The sequence below is a fragment of the Cyrtonyx montezumae genome, unplaced genomic scaffold (assembly GCF_038088225.1).
Source record: "Cyrtonyx montezumae isolate F1298 unplaced genomic scaffold, pur_monq_1.0 scaffold_3, whole genome shotgun sequence".
Taxonomy (NCBI): domain Eukaryota; kingdom Metazoa; phylum Chordata; class Aves; order Galliformes; family Odontophoridae; genus Cyrtonyx; species Cyrtonyx montezumae.
In genome coordinates, this window is record NW_027072034.1 from 150,013,759 (window position 1) to 150,030,298 (window position 16,540).

A 16,540-nucleotide genomic window follows, 5' to 3' on the forward strand; every position below is an offset into this window, starting at 1 on the left:
GCATAGATTAAATTGTAGAGCCACTTGTACTTGCTAAAAGGAGGAGTATGCAAACAGACATTCCATAGTTTGATCATGCCAGAGATGCTCAAAAGATTCTGAGAAATAAGGAAAAGAAATGTTCATTATGTGGCTTGACCTCTTAAATAGAAATTTCACAGAATCACAGAATTGTAGGGGCTGGAAGGGACCTCTAGAGATCATCTAGTCCAACCCCCTTTGCCAACCCTATCCTTTACCTATGTTTTGTGTACCTTTTTTTTTTAAATACATTTGCACAGGACTGCTAGATGAAAGATCTGGTAAGAATGAGCTTTCACCTTCAGGACAAATTAGGGTGTAAATAAAGTAGACGTGATAGTAGAGCCACATGAACTAAGACGTCTTTGCCATGCACAGGTAACACAAGTCTTCCATTGGCCTCTCCCTCCCATCCCAGGAGGGTGTTGGCATGGCAAAAGCAAGCAGAGAAGGCTTGGAAGGGACTAGGATGAAACTAGGGAGTCCTTCCTGGTTCCAAGCTCTACAGGAATCATGCTACATTCCCTCTGCCCCTGTGAAGCTGCACTTCCATGCCTGGTTTGCAAGAAACAGATCAACTAGGAAGAGTATGCACTCAACTCAAAATTTGGAATGTATCTGAGTAGGATGAAAATGTCCTAGATAATGTTTTTTTTTTTGCCAACAATTAAAGAGTTTAGTGATATGAAAAGTTATTAATTTTAACACAGTTTGGTGAAATTACAGAAAATACTTCTTCAGTATTCCTGTTTACATTTGTAGATATAACCACAGAGTTGCTGATATAAACTTTCTTTCTTCACTGAAAGTCTGTCTTCCTACCAGAGATAGATGCTTTAGGGAGGAAGAACACCCTCTGGAAACAAGCAAAATGGTCAACTGCAGACTAATTGCTGGATTTCAGTTATTTCTAGTATTAGTATAGGGGTATGCAAAAAATGGTGAGGTAGTAGCTTAGACCAGCAACATGAAGTGGGACTGTATGTTAAAAGGTGAGATATTAGGAAAAAAACATTTTAAAGCATTAAGGTATATATAACACAGAATGATTTTAAAATATTTTTTCCTTTTATCACATTTAAAGAGTTTAACAAACTGAATATGAAGTAGAAAAAGTGCTCCTGAGTCCCATGTGAGATGTTACCAAGTAAAGAACTACAACACAACTTTCAGAAAAAAAAAGTAAGGAAAAATGGGCTTGTCTACTTATGTGAAAGCTTCTTGCTTTTGCATGATAGTGTCATCATTTTATGATTTTTGTTATGACAGATAGTTATAACCTTGAAATTACAGATAACCCAACCAGAGATTACCCTTTTGATTTGGAATTCGTCTTCAAGTTTTTGATTTTGTTCTGTTTTGCTTTCCGGCAGGAATAATACTAAATATGTAAAGAATTAAAATTTCAGTTATAGCAATAAATCATCAGCTTTCTCTTTTTTTTTTTCCCAATTGGAGAAAGAGAGATTGTGATCTGACATGTTTAGAAATGATTGATCAATGTGATGATGTTGGTCTTGCAGATGGAAAAAGAATTGAGTTTTTGAATTCATGGCTACCTGCATGGCACTCAATGTACCAAACAAATCACTGAGAAGAAACTCTTTGGCTGGGGTGAAAGGGAAAAGTTCTGAAGTGCCAGGGTGCAGATATATGGAGGTTGAAAGCACTGCTGTAGGTCAGTGGGAGGACTGAAAATGACAAATGTTCAATGGGAGATGCTAGATGTAGTATGAACTAAGAGGTTCAACTAAGAGAGGAAAATAAAGAGGACAATGGTAGAATCGTTTGTCACTGGCTTCAAGATGAGAGCTGAACGAGTGCATGGCAGCAAGCTCAAACAAAGATACTGGCTGTGACAAGAGGAATTAGGAAAAGGATAACCCACCAAAATGAGACAGACAGGAAGAATGGGGTTTAATCCAAGGCAAAGACATCTAAAGGTAGTAGTTTGCACTATACAGGTTTTTACATGTGAACCACATCTCTGTGCCCTTTCATTGTTAAAGTAGAGCTGTTATGCACAGTCAATGAAGTTGAAAGGCAACTCCACTCACCTGAATAAACATATATTTTTTTCAGTGAAGTCTGCAGGTGTAGAGTAAATGGAAAAGCAGATGATGGATCATAGGTGAAATCAAAGCTATATTTATAGTTTTGAGTCTACTTGTATTTGAAAATGAAGAAACAGGTGAAAGAAGGTTGAGATAAAAAGAAAGAAAAGGTTAAGAGTGAGGGAGACAACTGATTGGAGTGGAACAGAAATGAATGAAGTGAAATGTGACTTTCAGATGTCAGGAAATTTTTCTCCAGAATGGAATTTTTCCTAAAATGGATTAAAGAATTTGAAAAATTAAATTACTACATTTCTTAACTAAAATTAAACTTTCTACAATTATAGATAGTTCTGTCATTTAGCCTTATTTGCATATTAGACTACATTTTTATTGCCTTATGGGACTTGTGCTTCTTTTCCATATTCTTTCCCAAAGAACAGACTCTGTTAATAGACCACTCACATAATATAACTGTAATCATGCCTGTCCAATGAGTCTGCTATATGTTATCATTTTATATAAAATGTAGCAACCGGGGAATCTGGCTTACAGGGGGCAGAACTACAATGTCTATCTGCAGACAAATATTGGTCAACCATTCTACGATCCCATGATTTTTCATGTGAAAAAAAAATTAGAAAACTTTAACAGAAGTATTTCATCCAGACAAATCCAGTTTTTTAATTCTTCAGGGACAGAAAAAAATGAAAAAGTCAAGAATTTCTGAATGAAATCAGAAATGCGTAAAATATTCCAGTCTGTATTGCCAGGCATTTCTCTTTCTTGCTGTTACGATACTCAAATAAGCACCATACAAACAGAAAGAAAGAGGTAGTTCTTGCTTCAAAGAACTACCATCTGAGTAGATCTGACACAGAAAAAGTCAAAGTAATTTGCTGAAACTCACACAGAAGGTCATGACAGAGACAGAAATAAAAATCAGCCCTTAAAACCTCCTGACCTACAAAGGGAGTAAGAGCAGTGTCTGTCATTAAAGAAAAACAGAAGGAGTTCACAGCGTGAAGGCAAAGAAAGCACGACTTGGTAGAGGTTATCAGTCTCTTGGAAAAGATGTGAAATTTCCTTCCAAGAGGAGGGTTGTGCTGGAACGTTAGTTCAGACTTTTCAAATGGAAGTGAGCAAGCACTGGGATTTGCACGTAAGGAAGCTGGGGGACATGGAGAATAAGTTTTTGGCAAAAGAACGTTGAAGAGCTGAAAGTGGAGGAGAGGAGATGCTTGGAGCAGAGGGGACCTTCAGTACTGTTAGACCAAAACATTAGGAGGACTCAAATATTAAACACTGCTCTGACTGTTGGGTGGAAATCATGTGCCGGTGGCAGAATGAAGACAGAATTGGCAGGATTTGCACAGAAAGATAACGTGAAAGTTGGGTTGTTCAGATGAAAACCTGGTGGCAGAATCTGATAGGTGATAAGGACATAATAGTATATCTCAGGCAATCAATACAAGTTTCAAATGTTGCAAAAGGAACATCAATGAAAACATAAGCTATGCAGATAGTGATACAGAAACACGTTAAGTATCACTTCCTATCTCAGCACTTTCTAGATTCTTCTATGTTTTAGTAAAAATGTGCAATAGTAAGACACGAAATGTAACAGAAAAAATGCTGGGCATAAAAAAGATATACCAAGTCATAGCTGAAATGTGTGAAATTACTCCTTGATCTGACATTAAATCTAATTGAAAATTCCATACTGCTGTGTACTATAACAAGCACTGTGGTGGTGGACCTCAGAGTAAGGTCATTTTAAAGCATTTTTAAGAGCATTTTTAAAGCATTTTCTTTTTTCAGGTATTGGATATTTAAACAACAACAACAAAACACCAGAAAACCACAACAGCAATTTTTGATCAACTTTAGAACCTTAGGAAAAAAGAGGACTTTGTGAGAACAACCTCTATAAGAATACAAGGTCTCTTCCTACTCTTTTAAGCTTCACTTCAAGTGCTTTGCATTAATGAGGTGAGTAACTTCAAAGTACAGCATGACCCAGAACATTGTCCTCATTCAGTAATCTAGTAGCCAAATAACTGTAAGATAGTGCTGTTCCTTTAATGCTTGATCGTCATTTAAGAATATACCAAACACTGCTACGTTTTTTTAATATTTCAGTATTTTTTGTGATCTCAACATATAACAGCAATAAGAAAGAAAAAAAAAGCAACACATTCACTCCAACTAATGTGAAACACTACTTCATAGATATCACTGGATTTCTTTCCTGCTTTTTCTGTGAGTATTTCTTCATATAAATAATGTTAGAGATTTATAATACAGAACTCCTGCACCTTTGTTTTGTTTCAGTAACACTTCTTTTCACTACAGAATTTACTCCAGGGACTAGTGTTGTAAGTGCTGGAATAAGCATCACAAAATCATTCAGTCATGTAATATCTGATGTCAGAAGAGAACGTCAGAATCACTGCTGAAATAAGGAAGGGATTTTTAGAATAAAGCAGCCTTTCAAGAAGAAGCCGTTTGCAAAAACGGAACAGTTCATACCAAATCACTGCCCCTGCATTTCACGCAAACAGCAACTCTTCAGTGACCCTTTTATCAGCCCAAAATTGCACTGATTTTTCTTTCTATTAATAATATCCACATTAAACAATGTAATGCATTGTAGAAAACTGAAAATAAATCAGACGCAGTACATGAAAGCCTATTAGTCAATTAAAAATACTAAAATGCTTTGAGTTAATGTAAATAGCATGCAAGCATTTAATTCTCTATATCTCACAATAACAAGAAGCATTCTTTAGAAATCATTCCTTCTTAACTGGCTCATTTATTTAACACCGAAGTATTAAACGATAAAATAAAACTCCTCAGAAAAAGATCCATTACCATGCGTATTTAATTTGGCTTTATTAAATGATTCTCATTCCTGAAACTTTACTAGAGCGAAAATAAAAATCATACTGAGTGCATATGCAGTAGTCTGAGGAGATGTGTCTTATTTCCTATCTCTCGCTGAGTTAGTCGATACACTGCTAATCTCTCCTGCATATCAGCCGCAGCTCCTCTAAGCACTCCCATATTATTTACACTGATAAATTTTAAACCCTTAACAACGCAGGACCCCCAAATGCAGTCACAAACTCGGACAGACACAGATCTATTTTCTCCCTCCCACACGGTGCTTTATCAGCCACTATTTTGTTTAAATTGGCTACTAAACAGCACAGCACTGTACCTTTAAACACAAATCAAACAATATTCATATTCCCACGGTGCTGCTAGCTTCCCTTATGCATTGAATCGCCTGTAGATTAAAAGCTCAGAATCTGAAAAGGGATTCTGTTCTGCAGACCAAAGTTCTCCGTAGGAGATGAGGGAGAGGGTCAGTCCCGGAGTCACACACACAACAGGCAGAAAACACACTTGTGATCCTCAGCTTTGGAAAGCATCAGAAAGGGGAATAAAAAGCAGAAACACATGGCACACTGAGAACTGGTATCACTTATGGCTTCTAACCAAAGCAGCAATTAAACACCTTTCATCATTCCCCCAAATGCCTGATTTTTGTAAGAACCGAGAGAGAGACACACACACAAAGGCAAATCCCCTCTGAGCAGCAACGAAAACTTAATAACCTACCATTTTCTTTGCACTCTTCTGGAGGTTTAGCCTTTTTCGCAAGTCGTGGATCCAGCCATGATGTTGTCTTTGTGTTATGGCTGAAAAGAAAAGAGATCACTCTGAGCAGACACATACTGAAAGGAATCAAGTTTATTCCTTAAGAAAAAAGGGTTAGTCCAACAAAATTGCAATCGATACACTTAATTTGCTTACTGGTTCTAAGTAGCCCTGAAGGAGGTGTAAGAGTAATTGTGCAAGGCAGCTGTAAATTTGGCAACCTCAGCTCCCTGTCCTCAAAGCAGCTATTTTTATTAAAATCAACTAGAATGTTGCCAAGTTAACCTCATTGAAAATGCAGAACTCATCCAGAGCAAAAGGAATTTATTACAAATACAGTGTTCTCCCGTTGAACGAGAGCAGGCGGCAGGATTCTGTACCATTCTCACAGTTTTCGGATAGAATTATTTTCATCTTAAACCTGTCCTTTTCATAAATACAGGTTTCTTATTTCTTAGCAGCAGCACTGGCAAGGCATAGCGAAAGTAATGCAAATTAAGGCATGTTCCTGCAAAGACTACGTTTCCGGACAGAGTGATTAATGATACTTTGTTTAACAAACCTTTATCTCTTCATAGATAATCCTTCTATCAAGATAAAATAGATACGCACAAGCTGAATGAATCATGTGGCTTCTTTCTATACTCTGAATAGATCTTTGAGGAATCAGCCATGAAATAGCATTCAACTGATACAAACTGTTTTCTAAGAGATTATTTTGTCAAATGAATTGACACTTAACACACCTAATAAGACATAAAACCCAGATTTTTTCAATGTATACCTTTATCCTAAGCATTTGAATTTTGAAACCATTTTTTTTTTTTAAGTATGTTAAGGAAGGAAGACTACAAAACAGACAAGGATGTGATCATTACTCCTTTATATTTTGAGATGCCTTTCTTACAATACCATCATTCACAGTCCGTTCTAACCCATGTTTTATTTATATGATACACCCTAGGAGGATGCTTGTTCCATACAAGTTATACAGCACTGAATTATTTAGGTTATTATTAATTTGCTATGTCATTGTAAAGTATACTTAAGACCTCTCTTATAAGCGTTAGCATAAGGTTAAGAAAAACAGGGGACCTGGCAAACAAATGGTTTAGGATCCAATGGGTAATTGGAGAGTTACGACTCACATGGCGAGGACAGACAGCACTGGTTCCCTCAGGGAAAGATAAATGCATAGTACCAGCCCTTTCTCGCACCTTAACTCACTGGTTAAGCCTTGGCAGGTAACTTTTCCTCTGCCTTGATTTCTCCATCTCTGAAAACAGTGATAGTGCTTACTGCTCAGCATTATTGTCACAATATTAAGTCTTCCTACACACTTTGGATGAAAAACAGGGAGATGAGAGTCATGTACAGATAAAACGGCAAACAGAATGAAAATTGAGGCATTAAATTCCTATTTTAAGCACACCCTAGTCTAAAACGCCATTTGTGACAGTTGAGAAGGAAAAATGAAATCTTCACCTACTTTAGGAACATGACTGCATGTGCAGAATATGAAGAACAATAAACTAAAGGTAAAGCAAATCTGAAACAATGCCATCAGCCTGTGCTTGATTTCAAATGTAAGTAAGATGCTTTCTCTGAAGATTTGGCTGCCTGTGGTCTCCTGTAGGGTATATTTTTATACCGCAGTCACAGCCTAGCTGCAGCTTGTGCAGACATACTTGAGCTAGCTTTAAATTAAGCAGTGGAGCTACCGGCAGTGACACTGTTGCAGCAACGTGGAGCTCAGCGTGGGCTGCTCTTAGCTCTTGGGTGCACAGCAGCACATGCAAAGCTCCATGCTACCATGGGTGCCTTGTTAGCAGTGCCAGAGCTAGGCACTGGCTTGGACTATCAGTGCAAGCTGCAGTGGCACCTTTGGATTATGGGCATGTCTGTGCAATAGCCACTGACTCCCAGCTACCAATTCTGAATGACTGCAGGGACCCCCACTGGTTACAGGATTTCACAGGCAGTTTTCTACAGCTCTGAAAGCAGAATATACGACTACACTTAGAAATTTTTGCTGTGATATAAAACGCGTCTCAAAGCATGTCAGAAAGGAAATAAAAATCATCAGTCCTATTTTAAAGGTGAGAAAATGGAGTCACAGAGAAGGCAAGCAGTTGTCCATCGCTACCAAAGGAGCCAGTGGCAGAACCAGTGCTAATGGCCAACTGTGTTGTAAGCTGACTGGCTGGTGTTTGCCACATAAGACTGCATAAGAGCAGAATAGACCAGTTCACCGGCCCCGAAATTATTCCTGTGACATTTCTAGAATAGGCCTGAAATGAGTTTCCAGGCTTCTGCAAAGACAGGTGCCAAGCTGAAAATAAACCCAATTCAGCATTATTGTTTAAATGTGTGAATTACTTGAATTACATCCCTTGAGGGTTTTGTTGAAACCAAAAGCAACAACACACAGTTACGCTTCCTTTCATCATAAATGTGGCTTTCAGAAAGCCAGGAGGACTACTGCCTTCCGTTTTTGTCTACTGTGCCCATTCCATGCAAAACCAAAACTAAATAAAAAAAAAAGTCAACAGTTTTTCCATCAGGAGAATGATACTTCAGTCTGTAGCAGCATTTCAGAGAATGAAGATGGTATCTCATCTAGATGAGGACTTACAGCACTCAATCTCCTCTTCTGCCTTCAGTCTCATTCAGCAAAAGTAAAAGTTATCCTCAAGAACTTTTATCTAAAGCAAGCAGAAGGAGCAAAGTACCTTTTGAAAATCACCCCTCTGCTCCTTACCCATCTCTCTGTTTGCTCCCTTGATCTGCACCTCCTCTACCATTCATACAGAAACTTATGGAATTATCTGCAATGGGACTTCAAGTACAGGTGCTCCAGCATACAGTAAAACTGCTTTTCCTTTTTTGAAGATTGACCTTATCTGAAATAATGCAGAATTAACAACAGGACAAGAGGGAATGACCTTAAGTTGCACCGGTGAGGTTCAGACTGGATGTCAGGAAAACTTTCTTCTCAGAAAGAGCGGTGAGGTGTTGGAACAGGCTGACCAGGGAGGTGGTGGAGTCACCGTCCTTGGAGGTGCTCAAGAAGAGAACAGATGTGGCACTGAGGGACATGGTTTAGTGAGCACTGTGGGGATGCACTGATAGTTGGATTAAGATGATCTTAGTGGTCTTTTCCAATCTTACTGATTCTGTTACTCTATTCTATGATTCTATAAACTCCATCTTCTAACATCTCTATAAAACCATTGATGTGCTCCTTAGAGTTGATTGTTTGGATCACCCCAGAAACCAGGTACCCAGTGCACCTACACTCCTACACTGAGTATATACATGACTACCACTATGCTTCTCTCTGTAAGAGAAGGAAATAAGTGCTTCTGCATTACAGCATTGTGGTTTCCTCTGTATGTCTACTTCTCTCCCACTTAGCTATAGCAGGGTCCTCTTCCAATCTCCCTTGTGCCAGCTTTTGAGTTGCAGGCTTTAAAAAGATGCTTCTCTTTCCACACACCACGCAGTTGTTCAGTTTAACCTGAAGCCCTGTCCTTAGTGAGACTTAAGACACCTTATCTAGCTGTAGATATCCCTGTTCATTGCAGGGGAGTTGGACTAGGTGACATCTGAAGGGTCTCTTCCAATTCAATGATTCCATGATTCTGTTCTGTTATAACCTACTGTTATATGTCTTACAGCAAGGACTAAAACTGTGCTTAGCCAACAGCACAGACACTAAAGGGGCAATTTTTTTTCTCCACACAGATAGACTGAAAATGAGAGGAATCACAGAATCACAAAATTATAGGGCTTGGAAGGGACCTCTAGAGTTCATCGAGTCCAATCCCCTGCCAAAGCAGCTCCCTAGCCCAGGTTGCACAGGTAGGCGTCGAGGCGGGTCTTGAACATCTCCAGAGAAGGAGACTCCACCACCTCTCTGTGCAGCTGTGCCAGTGCTTCATCACTGCACCGTGAAGAAGTTCCCACACACATTTGTGTGGAACTTCCTATGCTTCAGTTTGTGGCCATTTCCCCTCGTCGTATCACCACACACTGCTGAAAAGAGCCCAGCCTTGTCCCTTTGCTTCCCACTCCTTAGAGAACAAGGGCTTGGTAGTGCTGGCTGGCTGAATGTCCCGGGGCAAGCTGCAGGGACAACTCAGGGAAGATTTCAGCTCCTCTGAGTCCCAGTGTTCTGCCTGTTCCCTCTTCAGCTCTGCAATGGATTAGAATCTGTAGAAGCTATAGGGAGATAGTATTTAGCTCCAGAACAGTTTTTAATCTAATTTAAAATAAGCCCCGAAAGGGAAGTTTTAACAATGGTAAGAAGGTAGAAACAACAGTGAAATGGTCAAATTAATACCAATGACAAAAGTAACTCTAACACATATCTGCTGCAAAAGCTGTGAACATTTCAATGTTTCTTAAGCACTAAAAATCCTGTAAAATGCACACAGGATAAGCTGTCCTGCCTCACCACTAGGTCTAATCATGTATGCACTTTGAGGAGTTCTACAGACAGACCAGAAGGAGAAGGGAATGAGGATTTGCAGATTAGTTATGAATGAGTTGTGGATGAATAACAGAGGTGGTTGTGGAACAAATACACAAAGTCAGAGTGGTTGTCATTGGCTGAATGAGCATGAAGTGATGCAACAAAAACATCCTGTGAGAAATACAGCTGTGGCTTCACCAGCATTTTCCACTGGTCACTGTTTCATTACTCAGTTATAACCATACCTCACAATGAAAGGGCAGATTTATAAAGGCTATACTTACACAGTTTCCACAATCTTGATTAATAGCTAGGATGACTGAACTAATGTGTGAGTGCTGGCAAACCAACCAGGTATGCCTCAGAATGTCTTACAATCAGCAGCAAATTCCTAATTCCAGAAACCTCAAAAGCACTGAATGAAAAATCTCTCTGGTTGTGCCACACAGAGGTGGACCATGAGAACAGCAGAACATTTTTAAATTAATTCTGATTTATTAACTGCTGTACAGAATATAAACTATTTTAGATCCGAGGTTTATTGCAGCGTTGAAAAATAATGTCAAAATAAACTCTACCAGAAATGATTACTTTAGTAGCCGAAAGCCAATATACTTATTATTGAAAGTTAACTTAAATCTTCTTTACTGAGCATTTGCACTGGGCAGAAATAGCTTAATTGCAGTCTGTGTCCTAAAGTATCAATTAGAATAAACTAAACTTATGTGGGGAAAAAAAAAAAAAAAAACAACCCAAAACAATTTTCAGCTGGTTTAAATGGAGTGAAAGAAGTTCAGAATATTTCCCAGAAACTCTGACTCAACCTCTCATTCTTCTCTTTGTTGCACTGCTTTCAATACTTTGCAGGCTGTTCATAACCCAGTTTCCCATTGTCATGGGAGCTTGGTATCAGCACCAAAGGCTTCCTAGAAATTCAGTGGATATTTGTCCATACTTTCAGGAATTAAACAAACAAACAAACAAACAAAAAAAACAAGCACTTGGAGTATGGCTTTTTTTGCTGTACTAACTTAGCATTATTTGTTATGTGGTATGTTATTTTACTTAAGATTTTTAATATGATAGATTGCTGTTAGCAGTCTGCCAGTTTAAAGCTCTTTGACAGATGAAGTTTCTTGTGGTAACAAAGCCCTCAGAAAATCTCTTGAAACATTTTTGAAAAGTATACAGAAAGCACTTACTGACAGTAATAGCTTTAATGTCTTTAGAAAATACTGCAAACCTATTCTAAACTGTGACTCTTGCAAGGTATGTAATTTGCACGTTACTGTGAAAGGCATTTCAAAATAGGTATTTACCAATGTGCTGCTTCAGTGTATTCAGGGACAGCACATATGGGTCTGTTTGGGTTTTTATTGTAAATGCATAACATTCAAAATGGTTCTCAATAGAACAGCTTGAGCAAAGGAGAGTATATGAGACAGAGAGAAACCAAGCTTGCTATGGGCCACCTGACTTTCATATTAAAAAGCTTATTCCTTTCCCCTGTTTGTATACCTAAGATCTGACTACCTGCAGAGCTTTGGAGAAACTGATTTTCAAGCAATTTATATGTACAGGGACAGTGACAAAAAAAAAAAAAAAAAGACGAGCAGTAAAATCACAATTTTGCAATGCATGGTTTGTGGGCTGCTTCCCAAACCTCTTGCGTACATGATAGGGAGAGATCCAGGAGGGACTCCACTTCTGGCTATGACGTGAGTGACTATAGCTATGAGTGCACTCTGTGTTGCACTTCGCACTACTGGTTTGTGTTAGGTGTGCCTGGAATATGAAGTCCTTAAAAGATACAAGTTTGAGGATGCCCATTCTGTGCATCCGAGACGGCCTTAGGCAGTAATAAGTGTTTATGTACTTGTACCAAATACAGCGGTGGTGCCTCTAGGCATCTGTAGGAGCAGAAGATGCATACATAAGATTTTTTATGGAATACATAAATACCTAAGTTCTCTTACGGTCATTTCTGCTGTTTAAGGCATTCTCTTTGATTCAGATGGGTAAATTGTGACAAAGAATTGACTAGACAAAGAATGCCATCTAGAAATTATACAGCTAACTTTGTAGGATTCTTCTCAAAGGAGAAGCACCTATACAGAATAATTTATCTTACTTGTTTTAAGGTGTGACTAGGGACCTAAACATATGCTTTTAATACCACGTTTGTCTCTATGGCATCTTTCAAGTGTTCTCCAGCTGCCATTTTGTAATTGCACTGGGTTTGTATCCTATCCTGTATATAAGGCTATTACTATATTTTTACAGTAGTGCTTTGACTCAGATCAGGATTCAGCCATTCACAGCACTGCAGTGCAGGGCACCTGGAAGAAGACAGTGGATGTAGATGGCGGGCCATCAGCACCAAGCATTTCACTCTGCAGTCTGCTGATATTGCTACAGTAGATGCAGATATGATTTAGATCAGAAGGAATCTAAACTGGTTTTAACTCTAATCTGGTGCCATGGAATCCATCCCTGTCAGGGTTTGGAGTCAATTATTTGTAGTTTAAAGAGATAGCTTTATTTTTAGTTTCATCAGAAGATATTCCAGTTCACATGCTCTGACACCTGAACCAAATCACACTGAGTGGAGACAACCACATTTCCTGCAAAAATGTACTCCTGATTAAAATCAACATGCTTCTGCAATTGTACCCTTAAATATCCTAGTGGATTTTTACTAGTAAAAGCACCTATGTTTGGATAAATGGATTTCACCCGACACAGGATGAATCAGCCTCTGAAGGTAATTATATATCCTCTCATCACTGACCACAGAAAGAGTCTTGGCAAGTGGTTTATGCTAGATAACTAATGCTGCACAGCAAGCCAGGTGAATGGAGCCCTCTAGTTCATTAAAAGGAAAGAAGGTGAAAGAATATAATACCACTACAGATGTCAGAGGAAAGGTGTTAAAAGAGGAGCTCTGCAGAGCAGCAGAGACATTTGGAGAAAAAGCATGAAACTTGATAGTGAGAAAAGACAACAGGAGTTGAGCTGCCAGCTTGGCCTGGATAGCAGCATAGATTAAAAAGAAGTTGAGAGTTAAGAAAGATTTAGCACTGATACACATTAGGGATGTCTTTAGAACAACAACATTTAAGAGGAAAAAAAAATTACTTCTGAGTTTTTTCCAGTTCCAGTCCCTCATTCTAAAGTAATTAGTCACAAGGCAAGGAACCGATTGCAGGAGAAAAACGGCAACTGATTATGCTGAAAGACAAAGACAGGGAGATGTGACAGTTGTTATGCCTAACTGAAACAGACAGATTCAACACAACACGTAGAGACGGAAAAAGAATCATGGACATCTATGATCAAACTCACAGGAAGCTGATGATTAAGAATCGTCTAGATGATAAAGTCATACTGATACTTGTTTTTCCAAGAAGAAAAATCCTGTCAGAAGTGCACATTAAAACAGCATTTGAAAAAAGTCCTTGGAAGGTCATCTTAATTGCCCATTAATTAAAGTATCAGAAATAAGCACACCGCTAAGACATGGCAAATCTCAGCATTACATACTGATACACTAATGATGTAAGACAGTTGCAAAAGACCCAGGCTAGCTCCTAAAAGATTGGACGGTTGCTGCAGGATATGGAAGTAATCTTGAGCAGATAGAAGGGTGTATTTCCATCAGTGCTTTTAGCATATTCTAGTAGGAAAGATAAAGGTGATCAAATTTAACAATTTGGCTATGCTTAGCCATTATTCTTTGCTTTTTGATGTTGAACTGATGAGCAAGCAGGAGGAGGTGGGCATACTATGATTATTCAGGTAAGCAAGATGCTAGGATAAACATGCTATTCCTGCCATCAAAAGACTTTCCTACCTTAAAAATCAGAAATACTGATCCCATTGAAGTCAGCCGCAATATTCTTAGAAACAAACTGGGTCAGGTTTTTACTTTTGCAGTGTGTAGCTGTACATCTCATGTAACACCTGAAATAGCACCAGCTATATTCAAAACCTTAATGGCTGTTTTTTACTGTGAAGAGGAGAGTCCTTGGCAGAGACCTATTTTATAGCTGTTTTGTAATCTTTTACGATGCTCTCATGAAAAGTACCTTTAACTAAAAAAGATACTACAATGGGTCCAAAAAGCAACACTGTAAGATCAGGGAAGTAGGTGTTAATGGAGGAGAAGAGATGCCCTGGAAAGTGTTTTGTTAAACCTCACATGTCCAAATTCTCCTAAAAACAATCACCACAGTTCAAAGATGATATCTTATAGATGTATTACAGAGCTTTAAGTTTATTCAAGGCTTTTCTCCACTAACAAAACAACCATTAATGTTGTATTAGCAAAGAAGTGCTTTGAACAGTGTAAGTTAAATTGATTTTGTTATGGGTTATGCAATGTCCTTGAGCCTATTCATTAAGGCTTAGTTGTAGCTCAGCTTGATGACTGGTAGCTCTTCCTGGTTTAATGTCTTGCACCCTGCACCCCTTCCAGAGATCTCTGCTCCCTAGGTGTAGAAAGCTGCAGAGAGAGGCAAAATCAATTCTGCCTTTTAGAAGTATCATAAAAACCATGACAGACTACTTCTACATGATGCTCTATGATGTAATGCTGGAAGTGATGGAATATGAGAGTTGAGTGAGTGCTGGATTTAAGGCTGACTGCCCATTACAGTAGGTGCACTGAGATACTTGGTTCTTTTACATTCCCTTCAACACTGCATCGAGACAATACAGCAAACACTGAATGCCTGAGATCCATCATAGACAGTGCTGGCTTTGCAAGGACAGTTCAAGGCTCCTCTCTTTACTACGTGGTTTGAGAGCAGTTGGCAAGGTGAAGTCTGAAGGCTATGGGGAATTTCAGCCTTTCCTTAACCCCAGGAGAGGGAAAACCTAAAAATCAGTGACAGTTACAATTTAAACTGCATCAAAATAAGTCACACTCATCATCTCTGTTTAAAATGGGGAATAAGGCTTAGAACTGGATTCTTTTTCGGTGATATTCTAATTTATATACAGTGTTTTAATTATTGCATGTTCTCATTAGCATATGTTCTAAATGAAAGTAGATGTTGGAGATGAACTTCTATTTGTGTGGTATGTGCCTGTATTTAAAAATCTGAATCCATATGTAAGGGAGGCTGGAAGCAACCCAAGCAATGTACTTAAGTAGCTCTCCCTGAAAAACAGTGGTAAGTATTATGCAGTGGGCAGGGCTCTTCCTGTTTTGTCTGTGAATGCTAATATAGGTAAACATAGGGTCATGCACCTATGTCAAATAAAGGGAAAGAAATGAAGAAACAAACTGAGTCATACTCCAAAATATAATATCCTCGGAATTATCCAGTTAATCTGGTATCTGATTTCTTTTCTTTTTAGTGCTTAAGGCAGATGAAATTCCTTCCGGTCTGCTTTACAAAATGCTAACTGGGCCATTAATGATTAACAAATAAATAATACTGTCTACAGTGATCTTTTCTCTCCTGAAGACACTCCCTCTCACTGTAAATCTGCAACGTTACTTCTGATGGGAGTGCTGATAAATGAAATCAGATGCAAATTTTAGATATTAGTTTGAAGAGAATGAATGAAATTGCTGTCATTCAGTATAAGACCTTTGGGTATACCTGTGACAGTCTGGCACTTGAGATAGCTTACAGCTTGAAGTCCTTGGGGTTCAAAGCCACAATTCACAAGAGCCTCAAATAAAGTAATAAAAGATGCTGCCTAGTATGACTTTTTTACACCCATCTTGATGTACACTTTAAAAATGTTTGTTTTTCATCTATTATTTAATAATCTTTACTACTGTTCAGGGAGATGTTAGACAAATAGGTTTTTGTTGTCCTTTTATCTTTCTGTTTTTTTGAGAAAGCAAATGGAGTCTCTTTATGCCATTAACCAAAGTGACTTCTAAACAAAGAGGCAATTTACCAGCATCCCCATGGCATTACATTCCAACTTAACCCTGTGAAGACTGTGCAATGTGAAAACCCAGATGATCACATAACTGTTACTTTACTGGGATTCTAGTAAACAATTTGGTAGTTTTACAGACATGAAATAGCACATTTCTTTTTTGCAATTACATTATTCAACAATAATATTGACAACAATCCAACAGTAAAGAGCTCTTATAACAGTCTTTCTATCCAGCTCATACCTCTGATTGATTTCCCTGTTTTACATAATGCTCATTTAGTGGAAGTGAATGATGTGCATTGTCAGAATGGTAGTGTCAACCAGAGCTTTTCCACAAAAGGAAGTAAACTGTAACATCAAAGGAATATGAGCAGTGGAACGGCTGCTGTGTAGAATGGCTGCTTATTTTCAT

General features: G+C 38.4%; 1 protein-coding gene across 6 annotated transcripts in view; it reads right to left on the reverse strand.

Annotated features, from left to right (window-relative positions):
- Positions 1-16,540, reverse strand: part of MAGI2 (membrane associated guanylate kinase, WW and PDZ domain containing 2) — a 718,224-nt gene that overhangs the window by 227,835 nt on the left and 473,849 nt on the right. For all 6 annotated transcript variants that reach the window (XM_065743669.1, XM_065743670.1, XM_065743668.1 and 3 more), the window contains one exon: positions 5,706-5,785. In XM_065743669.1, coding sequence (XP_065599741.1) covers positions 5,706-5,785 — 80 coding nt within the window. The remainder of the gene's footprint in view (positions 1-5,705; positions 5,786-16,540) is intronic.